General features: G+C 41.3%; 1 protein-coding gene across 5 annotated transcripts in view; it reads right to left on the bottom strand.

Annotated features, from left to right (window-relative positions):
* Positions 1 to 5,309: 5,309 nt before the first annotated feature.
* Positions 5,310 to 18,385, bottom strand: part of TRAK1 (trafficking kinesin protein 1) — a 137,764-nt gene continuing 124,688 nt past the window's right edge. For 3 of the 5 annotated variants that reach the window (XM_086742853.1, XM_086742855.1, XM_086742858.1), the window contains 2 exons: positions 10,987 to 11,089; positions 5,310 to 8,321 (listed from right to left, as the gene is read on the bottom strand). In XM_086742853.1, coding sequence (XP_086598979.1) covers positions 7,523 to 8,321; positions 10,987 to 11,089 — 902 coding nt within the window. In that variant the 3' untranslated portion in view covers positions 5,310 to 7,522. Of the gene's footprint in view, positions 8,322 to 9,593; positions 9,683 to 10,986; positions 11,090 to 18,385 lie in introns of all 5 variants that reach the window. The other 2 variants (XM_086742856.1, XM_086742857.1) reach the window with 2 other exon arrangements.

The raw sequence follows: 18,385 nt of genomic DNA, 5'->3' as shown, positions 1-18,385 counted from the left end.
AAAGGTTGTAAAGGCTGCTGAGACACCACTCAGCTCACAGCTGAGCTGGAGGTGCTCATCCGAGCTAAACGGGGGGGGGGCAGCAAATTCAGTAAAAGTCAAGCAACCCTGGTAGCTGCAATGCTCATCACAGGGCATTAGCGAAGCCACCCTCCAGGCTGCTCTGTTTTAACCCAAGGGAAACAGCAGCCTCAGGGATGGAACCTCTGCAGCTGGTACGAGCCCCTTGGGTCCAGGAAAGGCTTTAAACTGAGAAGTGGTGCTTTTCTGGGAGGTGAGTTTCCCAGCACTGCCACCTCTCTGACATTTAATTCACCTTTACTCAAATGCATCTGTTTGGAAGTGCATACGTAGAGGCTAAATTAACACTGGCAAAACAGCAGATCAATATGTTTTTGCATGTAAAGACAGTTTGTTTTCTCTGTGTGCTTGACTCAGTTATTTCTGTTCCAGCTTTATTAACTTAATTTCAAAACAAGTACTGGGCCAGTCTCCACTAACAGAGCAGCTTACTTCAAACTCCACATAAATGAACAGCCTGTGGCTCTGCCCTTGTGGGGCCGTGTGTACGACAGCTGTGAAAAGAGGGTGGAAGCAGCAAGTGCTCCTCCTGGAAGTGAGGGGAAACCCAGGCAGCCCCCCGAGATCAAGGGAGCACCCAGGCCCCAGGAAGGGGCAGCCCATGTAAGAGAAACCTCAGCTACGCCAGTGCGCCTGATTCTGAGCAGTCTCATCTGCCCCAGTGTTTCATACAGCAGCGCTTGTGGATCCTGCTCTGATCTCCCACGCTTTGCTGCGTCACTAGCCCCTCCATCCTTGCCACACGTGGGGCAACAGCTGGGCCGTGCCGGGGACATGCTGCAGCCAGATGTTCCCAACTGCAGCCCAGCTCTGTGCATTTCAGTGAGCTCCAGAGCACAAACCAGGCGATCCCTCTCCACTGCCCGAGCAGAGGAATTTGCAAGTTGGACAAAACAGTAATGTTGTAATGTCCTAGCAGAGCACTGAAAGGCTTTTCTGCATGTTTGATTTTTTTATCCCCCGAATTCATTAAAATTCTCTTAAAGAAGGAAAAAAAAAAATCTGGCAGTGGGCTTGTTAAAGCTTTAATCATTCCTGAGTGCCTGTGTCAACTGAACAGCAATCAGATTCAGCACAGCTTGAAGCCTATTTCAGCAGGACAAAAATCTATAATCTTTTAAATACAAACATTATCGACTTCTTGAGTATACACTGTTCTTACATGAAAGCCCACTGCCTACATTACAGCTAAGGACATTACTAAACACCAATAACTTGCAGGCCTTTTATTCTTTTTCTTGCTATTTTGTGGTCTCAATTGGCTTGTTAACTGAATTAAAGCAGGTCTGAATGGTGCTCAGCAAGATTCCATAGCACAGCTGAACAATGCTAATTCCTCAGCATGAATACGAGCTACAGGCAGCAGATCCTGTCTGTTCCAGAAGAAGGCAGGACATGTCTCACTGACACAGCTGGACCTTTCAATTTAATGTGGGGAGCTACCAACAAATGTGTTCAGGAAGTTGGGAGCAACTGTTAAACCTCTGTGTGCTACAGCGTTATTTTCTGGGGCTATCCAGTGCTTTGGAGACATGCAAAAGGAAGGGGGGCGGGAGAGTCTCAAAAGGCTGAAATAACAGTCTTGGCTCTCCAGAGAACATCCTGTGTGTCCACAGCCCAGTCTTAGACAGACACCGCACCTCAACCTCCTCTCACCTGCAACCCAGCTTTCAGAGGTGGAGGGCCACGTTCCTTGCTGTAGTATAGTGAAGATGCATCCAGTAAAGTTTCTGAGATACTTGGATATTGCAAGGATGGAGGACCATTTCAGAGTAGAGGCACCAATTTATCTGCCATTTGGCCGTCTGAGGTTTAGTTTATGCAGTAGTTCTGTTCTGCTTTGAAATCGTCTGAGTGCATTAAATACATTGGCTGAGATTCCAGATAGCTCGTGCAGTCTTTGTTACCCCACAGCATGATTTACTGTCCTGAAGGAGAAACCAAGACACTCTCCAAATACCAGCATTGTTTCCAGAAGCAGAAACCTGGTGTTTCCTCCAAACTCCACTGAAATCTCTAGGGTGAAGCATCTCACAGAAAAGCACAGTCCTGCACCCCAGCAGACCTCCTACCTTTGCGCAATCTCCAGTTGCTCCTTTTGTACCTTGAGGAGTTTGGCCTGACTCAGCTTTGATTGCCCTTAACCCCAGTGGGCTGCACTTACTCCCTCTTTGGTTTCGCTGTGGCCTTCTTTGTCAACGTGGGTGTTTTATCAGTTTTTCCTTTCCCAGGACCACAACCTTGAAGCCCAGTTCTTCTATAGGACCTTCAGTGAATACTAAATCCCTGGATTTTCATGGTTGTTTAAACCCAAGTTTCCCTAGAGTTCCAGGCCTTTCGGAAAACTGGGTTTATCATTCACCTTCAGGGATGTGATAGCTTGAAATTAAGTGTATCTACATGCACTTGCTTATTAAACACTGTTGCTGTTCACTTAGCTGACACAGAAGATGCATATCTCCAAACAAAGAAGTGAATAAACGCAGCATCACATGCATCCTCCTAGATACTTTTTAAAAAGTCAGAAAATAACAATACAGCATGAACAACAAATCCCATGTATTTATTCTTTCCAAAGCCAAAGGTTTAGATCACTGCAGGAGCATTCATGCACACCAGCAAGGGTAGGCCGGGGCGGGGGGGGAACTATTACTTTTGGAAGATGTAAAAAGGCGATAGCCAAAAAAAGATGCTTCCTGTGTTGCACAAAAGTCACTCAGGACCCTGAGTGTCACCACAGTGCCACAGCACCCAGTGCAGCTTGGCGAGACGTGACAGCAGCTGATAGGGCCATGCAAGCGACAGCCAGTGCTCTTACACGACGGGGAGCAGGCAGGGAGGCAAACCCAGGCCAGGGCTGCTGCTGCAGGGAGAGGACAGAGCAAGAAGTGAGCAGAGCATTGCGGAACAGCAGTACTGGCAGTGTCACAGGGGGATTTGTCAGCCTCCTGGGTCAGAGCCGTGTAACAGCACAGAAACACAGGCTAGAAGCTTATACAGCATCAAAGATTAGACCTGATCCTTGGCTACCCAGCCTGGGGGCAGATGGCGTATTTCACTTGAGCACGCACTTTCCTTTCACCGTGAAGAAACCAGCGGCTCCTGCGGCAGAACAGCTCCCACCCTGTGTAGGCCAGCACTTTCCAAGAGCTCTCTGCGAGCCATGGAAAGTGCCAGGGAGCACTGGGGTACCCTGCTCTGAGAAACAGAGAGAAGCCAGTGGCTATTGCAGGTACAGCAAGAACTGCCAGCCCAGGAGAAATCCCACTGCAGACAGAGCTTAGAAAAGCGAGGACAGCAGGCTGCCTGGGGTAAGGCAACAGTTTACACAAAACCAGCAAACACATTGGTTTCGCAGTTTGTGAGGGCTTACAATTAATTTCTGTAAGCCATGAAAAGATCATTTGAAAGCATCCACACAACCAACAGCTCCATCTAGAAGCAGGTCGGACCCCGGGAGGTGGGTTTCTGCAGGGCTACCCAGCACAGCCGCAGCCGGGCTGGTGCAGAACCGCACAGGGAACTGCATTGCGCTTCATTTTCATCACTCATACAACTGCCTTACAAATCTTCCTGGGTGCAATCAAATAATTTTACCTTCTCATTTTCTGCTGCACATTCATTTCTTTCACCTTTTCTGGGTCATACAACAGTCACTGTCGCTTGTCCCCTGACTGCGCTGCCAATGAGCTCAGAGTTTGAAACTTCTGACCAAGGCAACAGCCAAAGGGATTCAGGAACTGGACTTGCGGGGCTGGCTCCTCACTCCCAAAGGCCCAGAAAGGTACCGCATGAGGCCACATGGTGCCTGAGTTTGTCCATTGCGATATCCAGACAGAACATATAAGCCTGTAAAAAAAAAAGGACTTATCTAGTCTGAATTACTATTTTAAAATCTTATTTTTTAGCTATAATAGGAGGAAATATCTTTCTCAAAATGCTTGTGTCTTAATACTACAGTCCTGCACTAGGAGGTAGTGCCTATGATGTCAAACCTCTCCAATTTAAGTGAGAATCATTCCAGGCTCATGCCTCTGTATTTGCTTTTTAAAGGAGGATGGGACAGATCAGGTCAACATGGACCAAACAATATCTTGGTATGGCATTTATTGCTAACAGAACGCAGTTTTCTCCAAGTAGAGCTTTTTTCAAACCTTAAGTATAAATTTTCATTAATAGGTCCCACTACAAGTACTCACGAGGTCTTCCCTCCTTGCTGTATCTTCTGCATGCATCTGTAATGGTTTCCACATTTCCTTCCAAATCCTACTCATCCTAAAGCCATAGGCACCCTACGGACCAGCCTCAGCTTCCCCCTTGCCTTGTTTAACTCAGCCTGTCCTCAGGCAGGGAGGGCTGGATGCACTGGTCCCCTCTGGACCCCTCCCATTAACCATTAACTTTCTGATCCAGCCTCGGAGCTGGGCAGACAGGAAGGACCAGTCTCCCTACTCACTGACACAGCACCTGGATGTGCTCAGTGCAGCACGGCATCGGCACAGCATCAGCCTTTATCACAGTTTTCATACAGCACTGCGTCACACTAATGGCAAGCCCTCCAAAGGTTTATTTTGGCATTATTGCTCTACAGTTTTCTCTCTGTAGCAAGTATGTGATATAAATGGTATTATTTTTCTCCCAACCTCACACACATCCCTCTCCTCAATGTATGAGACTGCCCAATCTTCCTATGATTTATTGCCTGACCACCCCCTCCTCCAAGGAGCTCTTCTGTCACTACTGAGCTCTAACCACGTCTGCAGGCTTGAGTTTCTCCTTACCTGGCGTTTCATCAGTGGGCTGTTTCCTCCCTCAGTAATGAAGATACTAGCTAAGAGCAGACCTCACTGCTGTTTCTTGGAAAAAACAAGGTATTTCCTCATTACTGTACTTCCCCATTTTGTCACTATAGTTTTTGCATTGTATTAGGCAGGAGAGTTCACACCCCTCTCCTGCTCAAAATACACAAGCCACACAACATTCAATTCTTCTTTCTTGGAACTCAGCTGCACTCGTTTCTACATTTTTTTGTTTTGACCTAAGTCTCACCAGTTCCAGCAATCTCAAAATATCAAAACTCTTCAACCATTTCTACATCTAAGAAATTAAAAACCAATCCTAGTGATGGCTTCTTATTTTGCTTTGACTGAAAGATGAAAGCGAGGGATCAAGGTGGAAAACTTATCACCTTAAAAGAACAGGAAAGAGAGTTGAATAATACACAACAATGCAACTTTTCTGTTATTTTATTGATACTAGTGAAGAAAAATTTCAATTTCATCTTTCTGATGTGTTACAATTGCTTTCTCCGGTGGGTGGACAGCTCCTACTGCTTATTTAAAGGCTAAACAATACTTCCCCATTGCATGATTAACTTCTACACTTTAAGTTCTCAAAATGGTATTGCTTTCTTCCTCTGGGTATATAAAATGGTCCATTAAGTCCATGATTTTTTTCAGAATGAACTGTTATTCTATCTACTGTTTTAAGATACATTCAAATAAAAAGGTACTTAAATTTACTTGCAATAAGTGCACACATACAACAGCAAAGAGAGCTGATGACATTTTACTAAAACATTTTAAGTTTATAGAATAAATAGAAGTCTTCAAACACATGCAGTAACCGACCGATGTGTTTTTTTTTTTTCTTTCTCAAAAAATATCCTTAGTGTCCATAGTACTACTGCAATAACTACTTCATTCAGGGAAAGAAAAAAAAAAAAAAAAGTACCCACCCACCCACCTATCTCTCGTCACAAAGACTAAAAGACAGTTTCATTTATACAAGAAATTATCAGTGCTAATGATTTAGTAACAGTCTGGTACAAATGGCAATTCACGGTAATTACGTGTAGTGTGATTACGGTAACAAACGGGGAGCTTGATTTAGATGCCACAAGAAGTGCAAGGAAAAGAAAGCAGATGTTAAACCCTCCCCTATTTCCTCCTCTCCATCCCTCCTACCAAAAAAATACAGGTCTCAGCTCAGCTGTAGAAGCAAGCTCCCTCCAGTCTGTTCCAGTTTCAGGATATTTCAATTCTTTCTACATGCACTCAGCAGAAGTTTGGGAGAAACAGAGAAGAAAATTGCAATACAAATTAGGATCGCCTGGCTGTAACTAAAAGTTGTGTGAGGTCTTTAGTTTCTTTTCTGAAAAAGTGGGAGTTATACGTTTGGTATTAGGAAATGTTTTTTCAGTTTAAAAACACCGTGGAATAAAGTGTTTCCCACATTTTTACCTCTGCTAAGGTCCAATTTTTTAATCTAAAGTTTTCTCTGAAAAAAGAAAACAGGTGGGGAATATTCTCACCCTGCTTACAAGGCCATGGTCATCGACATGCATGAAAGCTGAAGATCAGCATGATGACTGCAAGTTGCTCTTTCCAGCTTGTACCATTCCATTACTAAATGTTCTTTGTGGTTCTTTGCCGAGATTTCAAGGATGCACCTTTTGCTAATATTGTTTCTGCTACATGTTCTTTTATAACATTCTTACCTGTCAATCTGTTCTGCAACTTTGACTTCTAGGAAGGCACTGCCATGTTTATTTACCTCATCAGTTGTGAAAACTGTTTTCTTTGGGGGCATTGACAAAGCGTGTTTCAGTGGCAGCAACATACAGTAAAGTATTATCCCTTCCACAATCCAGTGCAGCATTGAAAAACAAACAAACAAAAAAAACAAAAAAAAAAAACCCCAAAAAAAGAAGTCGGACAGAGTGTAAGCGTGCCAAACAAAACAGTGGTGGAAGGATTATGTCAGTATTCCAGGTACCCAGTAGGCCTGCTGACCTCAACACAGTATTACTTCAAGTTTATCATCTCCGGAAAGAGGAGAATACAGAACAGGAAAAAAAAAAAAAAATTCATCCATTCAGGCAAAATAGCCAGGCACTCCAATAACTCAGCTCAACTCATCTACAGAAGCAAAATTAAAACTACCACATGTTAACTGAGTGCTTTTTTCAGCATTTAACAAAGCACAAACGCTCCCATGCTTCAAGTGATGTAATGCGAGGTCTCACATAACACATTCAATAGCTTCCCATGCACCTTTGACTCAAGTTAGACTAGCTACAGAATTCATGTTTTCCTAGTCAAGTTATTTTTGTTGGTTTTGTTCCTTTTTTTTTTTCAGTGCATCTTAAAAAAAAAAAAAAACAACCTTTTCAAAAGGTTAGCAAGTTAACCTTAATACAGCAATCATAACGTAGAGCCTTTTGCACTCAATTGAACAGTAAAATAATCCAATTAGTTACAACAGATCTGGTACATATTTACACATTTTATACAAAGTTTACACATTTCTCCCATTAGGCACGAAGTTGATTTGTCAAACTCAAGAGGCAATGGAGGGGTGGTGGGAAAAGGAAAAGAGGATTGGAGAAAGAATCTGAGTATTTTTATTTAAAAAGACTAGCTGTAAAAAGAAAAGTCCTTCATCGCAAGCTAGTTTGCTTCGGGAGCTTGGTTCCCATGAGGATCCCCGAAGTGAGAGATGTCGGGCCTTTCATCTGCATGCTGGAACCCACCATGGTGGGGAAGCTCCGATTCCTTCGGATGCCAGTGTTCAGCTGGATGCCCCCGATGGCACTGGTCACGGCAGGGCAGCCCAGTGGGAGACCGTCTGGTGCCAGGCCTCCAGGAACAAGGGCCCTCACCGGTCCTTGTGCCCCACAGAGAAGAGGTCCCTGGTCATCAGTTAAAGGAGGAGCTGACATTTGCCCTGAACTCACAACTTTGGCGATACCAAACCTCTTGACTTTGTCCACAAGATTAAGGTTGGAAACAGACACGTCAGTCTGACTCTCACTGTTCCTGATGTTCTTTTTATTCCTCACCTCCTTCAAGATCGAACTAGCAGGCTTCGAAGCCAAGAAGTTGTCATAAGGTGGGCTGGTGCACTTGAACTCAAAAGATGGAGGGGAAGAAGAAGGTGTCTGCATAGGTGAGTTTGGTGGAGTGGAAGGAATGATCGCCATTTTAGGGGGGTATGTGCTCAGGAAGGTGCCTTTGCTGCCTCTGTCCCAGCTCTGTGGATTGTACACTGCTGCCGAGATGCCCCTTTCCTTCAGCAGCCACACCAGCCCCAGAGACGTGCTCATCGTCGTCGTGGATTCCCGGAGGTTAGTGAAGGATTCGGCCAAACTCAGACGCCGAGGAGTACAGGGAGTAGCCACTGGGGTGCCTTTCAAATTGCTAATGCTGCCACAAGCTGGAGTAGGTGCTGCGTTAAGGCTGAAAGCAAAGGAGCAGGAAAATTATTCTCTCCACTAGGGAATTAAAACCTATTGCTAGCAAGATTTTTAACCCTGAATGAGGCCTCTATCCATTTTGAGAGTACATGGGAAACTGACAGTTCCCAGATCCTCACAAATGTGATGACAAGTGCCAAAATGTCATCTCTTACCAAATGCATCTCTCCAATTTGCATACTTCACCACTCAGTCTCATGGGATTAATACATTCCCCAACATCACCACATTTCTTCTGATAAACAATTAAATTGACAGGTTTGTGATCTACACCTTCAGTTTTTCTTTCTGATCTACTGGCTGTCACGACTCCCAGTTTCTTCCATGAGACAAGGAAACAGGGAGACTTGACCGATGATATAAGCAAGACAGATCTACTTTTTAGCGTCACTTCTGAGTACACAGAACTGCTAGTCCATCTAGTACTGCTGGGTCATAGTGGAGACGGTGTAAAGGGAAGAGGGGAATGTATTTGCTATAGCTGATTCCAGTTCCTGCCTGAACGAAAGAGCAGTGTGACAGCCACTGTGATGCATCTCCCACACTGGCTAAACACAGAAGTCTTGAAAAGCATGAGAGAGGGAAAAGAAAGAGGAAGATAACTTACTGCATGACCTGACTTTCTACAGGGTACAACCAAGTATATTTGGAAACCCAGACATAGGGTGTTCATTACCAGGCTGTTAAGAAGTACTAGTCATGAGATGAAAACTACAGCACTCCAATGCCTTATTAACTCCAACAGCTTCATTCTTTTCAGCTTCAGATTTCAGTTGCACAAATATTTAGATTAGTACTTGTACTAATTTGTCAGCACAGGTACACACTGCAGTGCCAGGGAAAAAATTTAAAAAAAGTCATCCCTGCAAGAAAGCAGTTACGTAGGTGTTGCTTTTTTTTTGTTTGTTTGTTTGATCATTTTGGTATTGCTTTAACCAGGAAACATTTCCCCCATCAAACTGACCAACACTGTAGAGTAGCCTGAACATAACCACAGAAAAAGACTCAAACTGGTCTCAGCAACACAGCCCAGTGACAGTTTCAGGGTTAGATTCAGAAAAGAAACAAATAAATGAGCACCTCATTTAGTGAAGATGAAATTTAGTCAGGTTAGAGCATCACCTGGGTTAGAGGCTAGGTTAAAACACAACCAGGTAGGTAAATATCAAAACTCTTTGGGTTAGCTGGTGCCACACACTAGCATTCCTTGAACATGACCCTGCCAACACAAGACACTGCTGGCAGCGTTGCTCACCCCCTGCCACGCTGGGTCATAGTGTCTGCCCTATACCTCCTCTCAGCATAACGAGACATAATGCAGTTTCCTCGTCCTCCTCACATGACCTGTGAAGAATTATTTATAGTTGGTAAGGAGGAGCTCCTTAAACATCTCTGCTGAAAAACATCATATCGTTTATTTTGCTTTTTTTTCTCCTGAATGAATGATGAACTTTGGCATAACTAAGGCACCTGAATATTTACGTAATTTAGCTGTCACTTGTGGCTGACTTGTTAGATTTAGTAACCAACGTAATCAAGGAGTTCATTATGACCACGACAGCCACTCAACAATAATAAGAAAATGAAAATAGAACTGCAGCCATATGAAAGGATCTCTTTAGTAACAGTATTGAGGAGAGAGGAAGACAGAAAAGACTAAAGAAAAACCAGCCAGGCCATGATTAACTTAGTTCAGAAAGGGAAGCAGAAAAGTTACATTTAATCATAAATCCATTTCCTTTCCACCTCACAGGTTTTCATAACCTTACTTTTCATGCGTTCCTTAGGTAATCAGTGCCCATCTCAGGTCTATACAAGTCTAGACACATCATCTCTGAATGGGGACGTACACAATGGTACACTCCCACACAGGAGCTGGAAGGGGCAGAGAAAATGATGAGGCATGGTCCTTCCAAACATTAAAAAACCCATTTCTTTAAATACTGATTTGCTAAGGAAAGAAAGTTCCCTTTTTATGGATTAAATTCACTCACCCTCTGTAGTTCTCAGACCTTCACCTTCTATAAGGCTATAGAATTGCCTTTTATCAGCATGTATTGCCTATACATGCCAGTTGCTTTTATTAAGCCAGTTCATTAGTTTCAGTCTGGCTACTATGAACTAATTTCCAACAATTACACCAAGGAACAAAGTACACAGCTCCTTGGTTTTGATTAAGGCATATTTCATCCTCCATTCCTCATGTACTTCCTGGGTTTCTCTACCTGCACATCCCTTTTTCTTCTGCATCAAAGATTTAGATTTTTCCTCCCTGGAAAAAAAATCTCACAGATTTTTTTTTTTTTTTTTAAAACCACATTCTGCACATTCAAACATCAAGGCTACAACTAGTTTGAGATCAAGGGTAGTCAAGTTTGGACACTGGAAACCAACTTAGTTATGTCTGATCGTGCAATATTTTAACTACAGACAACAAAATTTAAGATATTTTGATTGGCTTTCTAAAACATTACACACGCCTCTCAAACAAAATCAGGTTGAGGTAACTCAAAATAGGAGGAATAATTTGGGAGTGTACTGTAATTCACCAATGCTGCTGAAGCTTTTGCTTATGCCATTATTTTGCATTTCCTTACAGGGAAAACTCTGACAGAGCTGAAGGCTTTGCCATCATGGGAAACCCTTACCTTGGTGTGACTCGTGTGAGTTCATCGGAAGGGTGCAGAATGCGGCAGGTGGTGAAGGTGAAGGTGGAGTTGGTTTGTGACATGCACTTCCCAGGATGAGGTACTAAATTAAAAAAAAGCAAATTCTTTGCATTTTACACAGAAAAGGGGAAAACCAAACTTCTGTGTGCTTCTAAGACAGATGCAAAAAGTGATGAGGTACCTCGGACAGGATCAATGCAAGAAAAGTGAAATACACAAGTGCTACAGTGTTCTAACAGACACTTGTTCTCCAAAATAAACACATCTAGGACTCCAACGCCAGTGCTAAAAGGGTCTGCTGAAATTTCCCCATGAGCACTAACACTGCAGATAAGTCTTGCTCAAACCAAACCGAGGTAAGGCAGTGCTTGAAATGCTAGTCCTCATCTAAACTAGCAACTGTCATCAGTGGGAAATTACAAGCAGCACTTTCTAGTACCAGCTCAGAAGCACTAAGATTTTCTAAATGTTTGTGCATTTCACCTTTTAGATTGATCCACAAAAAGGTGTCCTCATTACTCCTCAGTAATGGATCCAGCTTGCTAATGCTACAGGAATATAGATTGTTGGGGCAGGGAGGGGACGGACACATATTACAATTTCTCTGTCTCTGACTTTTCACATTCACAATAATAAAAGGTAGTACTTTCGGATCCACTACTGTACATCTGTGACATTTCTCTTGTGCATGTGTTTAGGTTCTTTAGGAATGTATGTCCTCAGCTGCACAATATAGCAGTTTTTAAATATTTGTGAACAGCGTAGTAAATCATTGTCCCCACAAACGAAACTGTAAAGATGCCGCTCTGTCAATGTATCAGTAATTTGAGAAAGAAGCAATATAGCTCAATTTAAAAAATGAGAGGAGTTAGGCCAATTTCTTTCCTCCGCAGAAGTAGCAGAGATACTTCTGTGGATATACTTACTAACCTGCTGTATAATGCAGCTGTTGCCATCACAAAAGAACTACAAAATTTGAGCCATGCATCTGAAAAGCTGTTTGATAAACACCCGGAGTTAAATATTACGTCAAAGGTATCATGATTGCATAGGTTCTCTTACTTAGTAACCAAACCTAGCAGTGGTCAAAAGACATGCACAATAAAAACCATTTGCAGCTCCCTCCCTCTCAGTCCTACCCAACCCTCTGAGCCATTCCCTGATTAAGCCACATTTTAATACCACAGTACAACAACTATTCAACACATTGCAAAGGACAGACAGACCGACCAACTAGACCAGACACCATTCTGAACTTCCAGAGATGCTCAGCAGAAGCAAGGCAAGTCTTAATTGTGGCTGTGTTCCCTTTTTCGCATATAAACTATCACAGCTCCAAACTAGTGTGTGCAGTTAGGTCATCCTTTAAGAACATATATAAGCAGTGTGTGAAGGGTAGAGCACGGGGAGTGTGAACAGTGGAAGCAGAAGTGGCTAAGCAAACAATGTGAGGTAACTTCCAGTTAGCACTGGAATATACTGCTGTACATTAGAGAAGGATATTTCTGGAAACCCACTGGAGTGTCGTGTTAACACACTCAAATGTTAGCACAGCATAACAAAACAACAAGCTCTACTTCACCTCCAGAGACGGTAATTATGATGCTTCAGGAATCCAGTTGCTTTAGAGATTAGTGTGAGCACTACAAAAGCTATTACAAGGGAGCACAGCCTAGCAATCATGATTCTCTCCATATTGTAAAGAGTTAAAAGAAAATCTGGAGAAAGAGCTCAAATAACTGGACATGAAAAAAATCGGTTATTTAGAGAAAGCAAAGGACTTCAACATAAATCAAGTAGAAACAAAGCAATTATCCCTGGATGATGAATAGAGAACAGAATAAAGCAATGCCAGTTTAAGATTGCAAGCTCAACCCAAAGCACATAGTTGTAATACAGTAAGTGCATTTTCCCCATTTGCAATGTCTGTTGGGCATCCCCTCAGACTGGAAACAGGCATACTGAAGATACATAGCTGCATTAGCAAAAGCAAGACTCATTGCTATTAATGAGTCAGAGATAGGAGAAGGCTGCTAAAAGTTGAGAAATCACGGATCCTAATAAGAGGAAACAAACTGAAATTATTAAAAAAAAAAAAAAATCAATTTCCAAGGATATATTCCACCCTCAAATACCACTAAGAAAGTCCTGTACCAGCTTCATCCTCCATCAGTCAACAATGGGGTGTATCATATTGCTGTAGCATTTTCCATCCTTTGGACACAACACAAAGTGAGTGAGAACCTGTTGCTGTAAATGAACAAAGTTTATAAAATAGAAACAAAACGATTCGTTCCTAACTTAGTAATTTTACATAAGAATGGTCATATCCTGAGTTGGTATGAATTTGTGAGGAAATAATATATAAGTTTACAATTAGAGAGAGTATTTTCACATGCAGATACACCAAAGTATCATGTTAAATATAAACATCTGTTCCACATGACTCTGGCTGAAACCAAATGTTTTATTTACACCCTCTTTTTTTAAAGAAGTAGATGATTAACAATGAGGCTGCATATCTGTATGAAAAAGAACCTGTACATAATTCAGTGTTTAACAAAATTTCCAGAAACATCATGTAATTTATCCATCAGGAAACCATAAACTAAGTTGTTTGTGCATTTTCCCCCTAAACCTTAGATCGCTGCTGGATTGCATTTTGTCTCGCAGTAATTAATTATTCTTTACCTTATTAAGCTCTCTCAAGCTTTTTTTCCAAAATGCCTCAGAGTTGCAAAACATCGTATCCGAAAGCAACCGTCCTGTAAGCACAAACACTTGTAGAAACATCTTTTAAAATACTGCAAAAAGAGGCAGGTACCAGCCAAACTGACTGCAGAGAGCTCCATCTTCTGGTAAAACAGAGCCTTCCCCACACAAAACACAAGGCTGACATACAGCCCAGAGCTGTTCCAGATCCAGCTTCAGTACTCAGCTTACGGGCCGTTCTGCTAGGTGCAAACAGGAAAGCAGATGCGTTTAGGACACGGTCTTCTGCAAGGGAACCCTCAAAAGACTGTTTAATCTGGATTTTCAATCAGCTCATGGAGAGAAAGGTATAAAGTTACAGTAGGTAAACTAGTGGCTCGCCCCATCCACAAAAAGGAGTCGAGACAAACAGTTTGAAGAAGATTTGTAAGAAGCAGCTATACTAAAATACCATTAACTTTTGTACCATTGGTTCCAAACTCAAATTTGCTGCTATGCTAGACAAATAGTGAGGAGGCAAAGAGCTCACAGTGGCCAGTAAATCTTTGCATTTGATATAAATACCTATTCTGCCAAATATAGATTTATGCAAAAATGAACTTTAAAAAAAAAATAAAATCATAAATCCTCAGAATATGGCTTGATCCAGACTGGCAGAAAGGTGAAGTTTTAGCCCGACTCTGAACAAAGCCACTCTGCTCATCATTACTTTGGCATGTTTTAACAAAAGGAGGAAACTTGGTTCCCTGCTCTTTCAATAGAGAGCAGTGGAATTTGGACATCTCTTGAGCACAGGCTGGTGAGACAGGGATGGACTGACAATCAGGTTGAGAAGTCCTTAGAGCAACAGATGGAGATGGTGTTTTAAAGCACTAGAAATTTATTTTATTGCTGAATAGAAGAAAAAGCTCTGCCTGCTTTGGAAGAGGACAACAGCAAAGGACCATTAAGAGGCACTTTTTTCCTCCAGCGTCATCAAGGTACAAGCTACAGACTTTTGCCAGTCTATGCCACTAACTCCATTCTTTGGTAAGGTGAAATTCCTGACAACTACGTCACAAAATCCAATTAGGATCACACAGTAGAAGACAGCTGCTTCATGTGCTCTCTAAATTCAGCAGAGTTCATCCCCTCCAGGTGACTGAAGGTGGACGCTCCGATACACAGTGCTACCTGTACTGAAAACTCCTGGCTGACAGAACAAAGAGAACATAGGGAATGCTGGAGTTGACGCCTGGGTTAACTACTAAACCAAAATGGAGATGGGTGATAAACACAACAGTCAAACTGTGAGCATGGTGCTCTCCAGAAGGTGTCTAGGTGCTTTCAGATGTCATTCAGAAAACACTGACATAACATCCTCTAGAAAACACTGGCTTCAGGTGTAACTGCAAATGCTCAAAACCTCTGAGAATCCACATATCTACGCCAGGAGCATTACTCCTGTTTCGTTTCTTAAACAACTGACAATAAAATTATTTTCTGGATATCTGCATTTCCAAACTTTCCATTTATTTTGCCTTTGGAAACAGCAAAGGATGAAGAACTGAACCAAGGCTTGTATTCTTTGGACAGTATTTTCTTAGCTTTCTTCTGGTTGAGGTCTCCTTCTCATATGTATATAATCACGGAGCACAGGTGTAAAAACACTTCAATGTATTCAATGTGGCTTCAACATTATTTTATGCAGGCTAGGATCCCAAATTAAAATTCTGGCATTTTAACAGCACAGATAGCAAATGCTGACAGATTTTTTCTTAAAGAAATTATTGTGAAATATTCATGCCATTTGAAAATAAAATATATTTAAATACGCATCAATACCTTAGTTCTAAGAAGAGTTACAAAATTTATTGCTTTTCTGTACAACGGCACCCTCTTAGAAGCATGTCTAGTAATCCTGTTAAGAACAACTCAAACATAAGACATTCATTATACACTTTTGTGATTTTAGGCGTCCATTTGGAAAGATTTCCATGTCATTGTTAAGGTCTAAACAGAAAGTACAAGAGGGCTGATCCTGTAATGCCATGCACATGTCTCTTCAATGTAATCAATCAGTGGAAGCAACAAACACAAGTACTGAAACACCAGTTTGTGCACCCAAAACTAGCATGTGTTCAAGCAACATGCTGAATCAACTGTAGCCCTTCCAACTTCAGAATGAGAACATTCACAACATTATTAAGTGCTTTGAGTGGCTTGGGGTTTTTGCTTAAGGGAAACCTGAAAAGCAGTGAATTAAACAAACAAAACAAAACCAGACTCTGTACAGTTTTATAATATACTACAGCTTCCTTCAAAGAATAAAAATATATATTGAGGTTACTAAAAATGTGTGCTGCAAAAGTTACTTGTCCTAGATGGTATTAACAGTGTCATGTCCTATACGCTGAGAGTCTACTCAAGTGATATATAAATTTCAAGCTATTTCTGGGCATTATGCTAGAGCTGACTCTGGAATTTACAATCCTCCCTAAAATCACTGAGCCCACACATAGTACGTAGCTCTGCCAGATCAACTGCAGCTCATAAATTACATTTCTTCTGAAATGTTCAGTGCCATAATTGGGATATAATCCGCACATAAGGTGAGAAGTTATTTTACATATCAGTGGATACTAACGTCTCAACACAGTGATAGAAAAATTCAAGGATCATAACTTTTTCTTATTTAGTCAGAATGATTTCTGACTCTATCCATCACTCAACAAGAAACAACTGATACTCTGTTCTGAATACATTTATTTTGACTACAAGATATCTTTGGTATTACCAGCAATATTTGTTCTCCTGAGCCTGGATGTTAAAATGACTTCTCTTAGGGTTCATCTCAAGTAGCACTCTACATACCCACAAAATGACAGTAAAAAAAAAAAAAAAAAAAGGACCTCACAGTACTCTGCCAGAGAACATCTCCAGTGAAAAAACGGTAGATATAATCCTCAAAGCATACATGTCGAATGAAGCAGACACCTACCCAAAAGACTAATATGACTTACACTGTTGGCAACCGTCCTTGCAGGCACTGTATTTCCAAGGACTTTTTGTACTCAGGTTAGAAGATCTGTAGCTCTAGACTGGGACACTCTATGGCCTGCCAATGGCAACTGTAGGGAGATACTTCCTGGCTTTTATGAACCTCTTGAGCTAGATTTTTCTACAATGGAGCTATTCTGGATTACAAGCAAAAGCACTATCACTAAAGATTATATTCAAGAGATTTCTCTCCTTCCCTTTTTATTTTACTTCTACATTCTCTAACAATACCTTATTCTATACGTTGCTGCCTGGAATCATGTGAGCAGTAAGGTCATAACCTTGTGTTTGTGACAGTGATCTAAGGAAATGCATGTCCATACACACCCATATCTGCATTGTATTTCTTACAGAGAAATCCAGGAGAGGCAGAAATAATGCCCAGGAGGTCTTTTCAAGAGGAGCAACAGTACTTAAATACAAAATAAATTCATAAGCTAAGCACACATCTCTGCTCCTGAAAGGTATTCTTCAGTGGGCAGACTGGGTCTTAAGAAGCATATTAGTAAGTGCCTACTCTGAAAACATCCACAATTATCTTCACCTTGTAGACTGCCTAACAAATTGCTTCAACAAAAAGCAGATACAGCAGTATCTTTACTTCATTTGGACAATGCAACCAATAATGGTGTGGTAGGTCATGGACACCCCTAAATCCTAAGCAGCTGGGCAATCTGGAAGAACGATAATGAACGGGAAATTGAAGTTTTCCGTGCATTTGATTATTCTACAGTTGAAAGTCATTCATATTGACCAATTTCTCTATTTCTGTAACATATCAAAGTTACTCAGCAAAAAACAGTCAATGAGATAAGATTACCAGGACAATTTCATAGATTTTATCTAGTTGCCAATTTACAAGGTAAGAAATATGCTTAAACTTGTATGAGATAACTAGAGCTCTCCTAGGCAAAATCAGCAGTAACCTGTTAATTCCATTGACCTGAAATCAAATTGTAATTGAGAAAGGAAATAGAGGGAAATACTAGGTTTTTTTGTCAGTTTGTAATCACAGTGTAGGTCTACAATTATTTTTCTACTCCAAACAAGTAACTTTTCCAAATTATTACCCATGGATGTTTTACTAATTCAGTCTTTAAAAACACACAAAACCAAAACCCCTAAACTATATCTATACCCCCGTCTACATATAGTCCATGACAATAAAGTTTATACATTTTTGACGTGTTCCTGTGTTGAACATTCTTACAATTAGAAAATTATTTGCCTGAAGTGTAACCCAAATAGCTTTTTGTTTTACAATTATTATATCCTGAGTACATGAAGAACTGCTTGTTCCCTTCAATCATATCTTTTCTTGAATCTTTTTGTCCATAGACCCTAAAAAATGCTAGTTATTTCAGTCCATGATTATTTCAGTCCATGTTTCCTAGATCTCCAGCTTTTCTTGCTATTGTTATATAGACTCTAAAATTACAAACACCTGGATAACATCCAAAACTGTACACAACTTTTGCAAAGGCACTATTTGTTTCCATACTAATATAAAAAGTTTATATAATCATTGTCCCTGGGCAACAGATCTCATAGAATAAAGACAATTTTTTGCCAATGGAAAGGGAAGTTGAAGGGTTTGAATGTTCAAGCATTGGAACATGCTGCCCAG

The sequence above is a fragment of the Chlamydotis macqueenii genome, chromosome 2, assembly GCF_036417535.1.
Source record: "Chlamydotis macqueenii isolate bChlMac1 chromosome 2, bChlMac1.mat, whole genome shotgun sequence".
In the NCBI taxonomy this organism is placed as follows: domain Eukaryota; kingdom Metazoa; phylum Chordata; class Aves; order Otidiformes; family Otididae; genus Chlamydotis; species Chlamydotis macqueenii.
The sequence above is the reverse complement of the archived record's forward strand: the minus strand, read 5'-3'. Positions and strand labels throughout refer to the sequence as shown.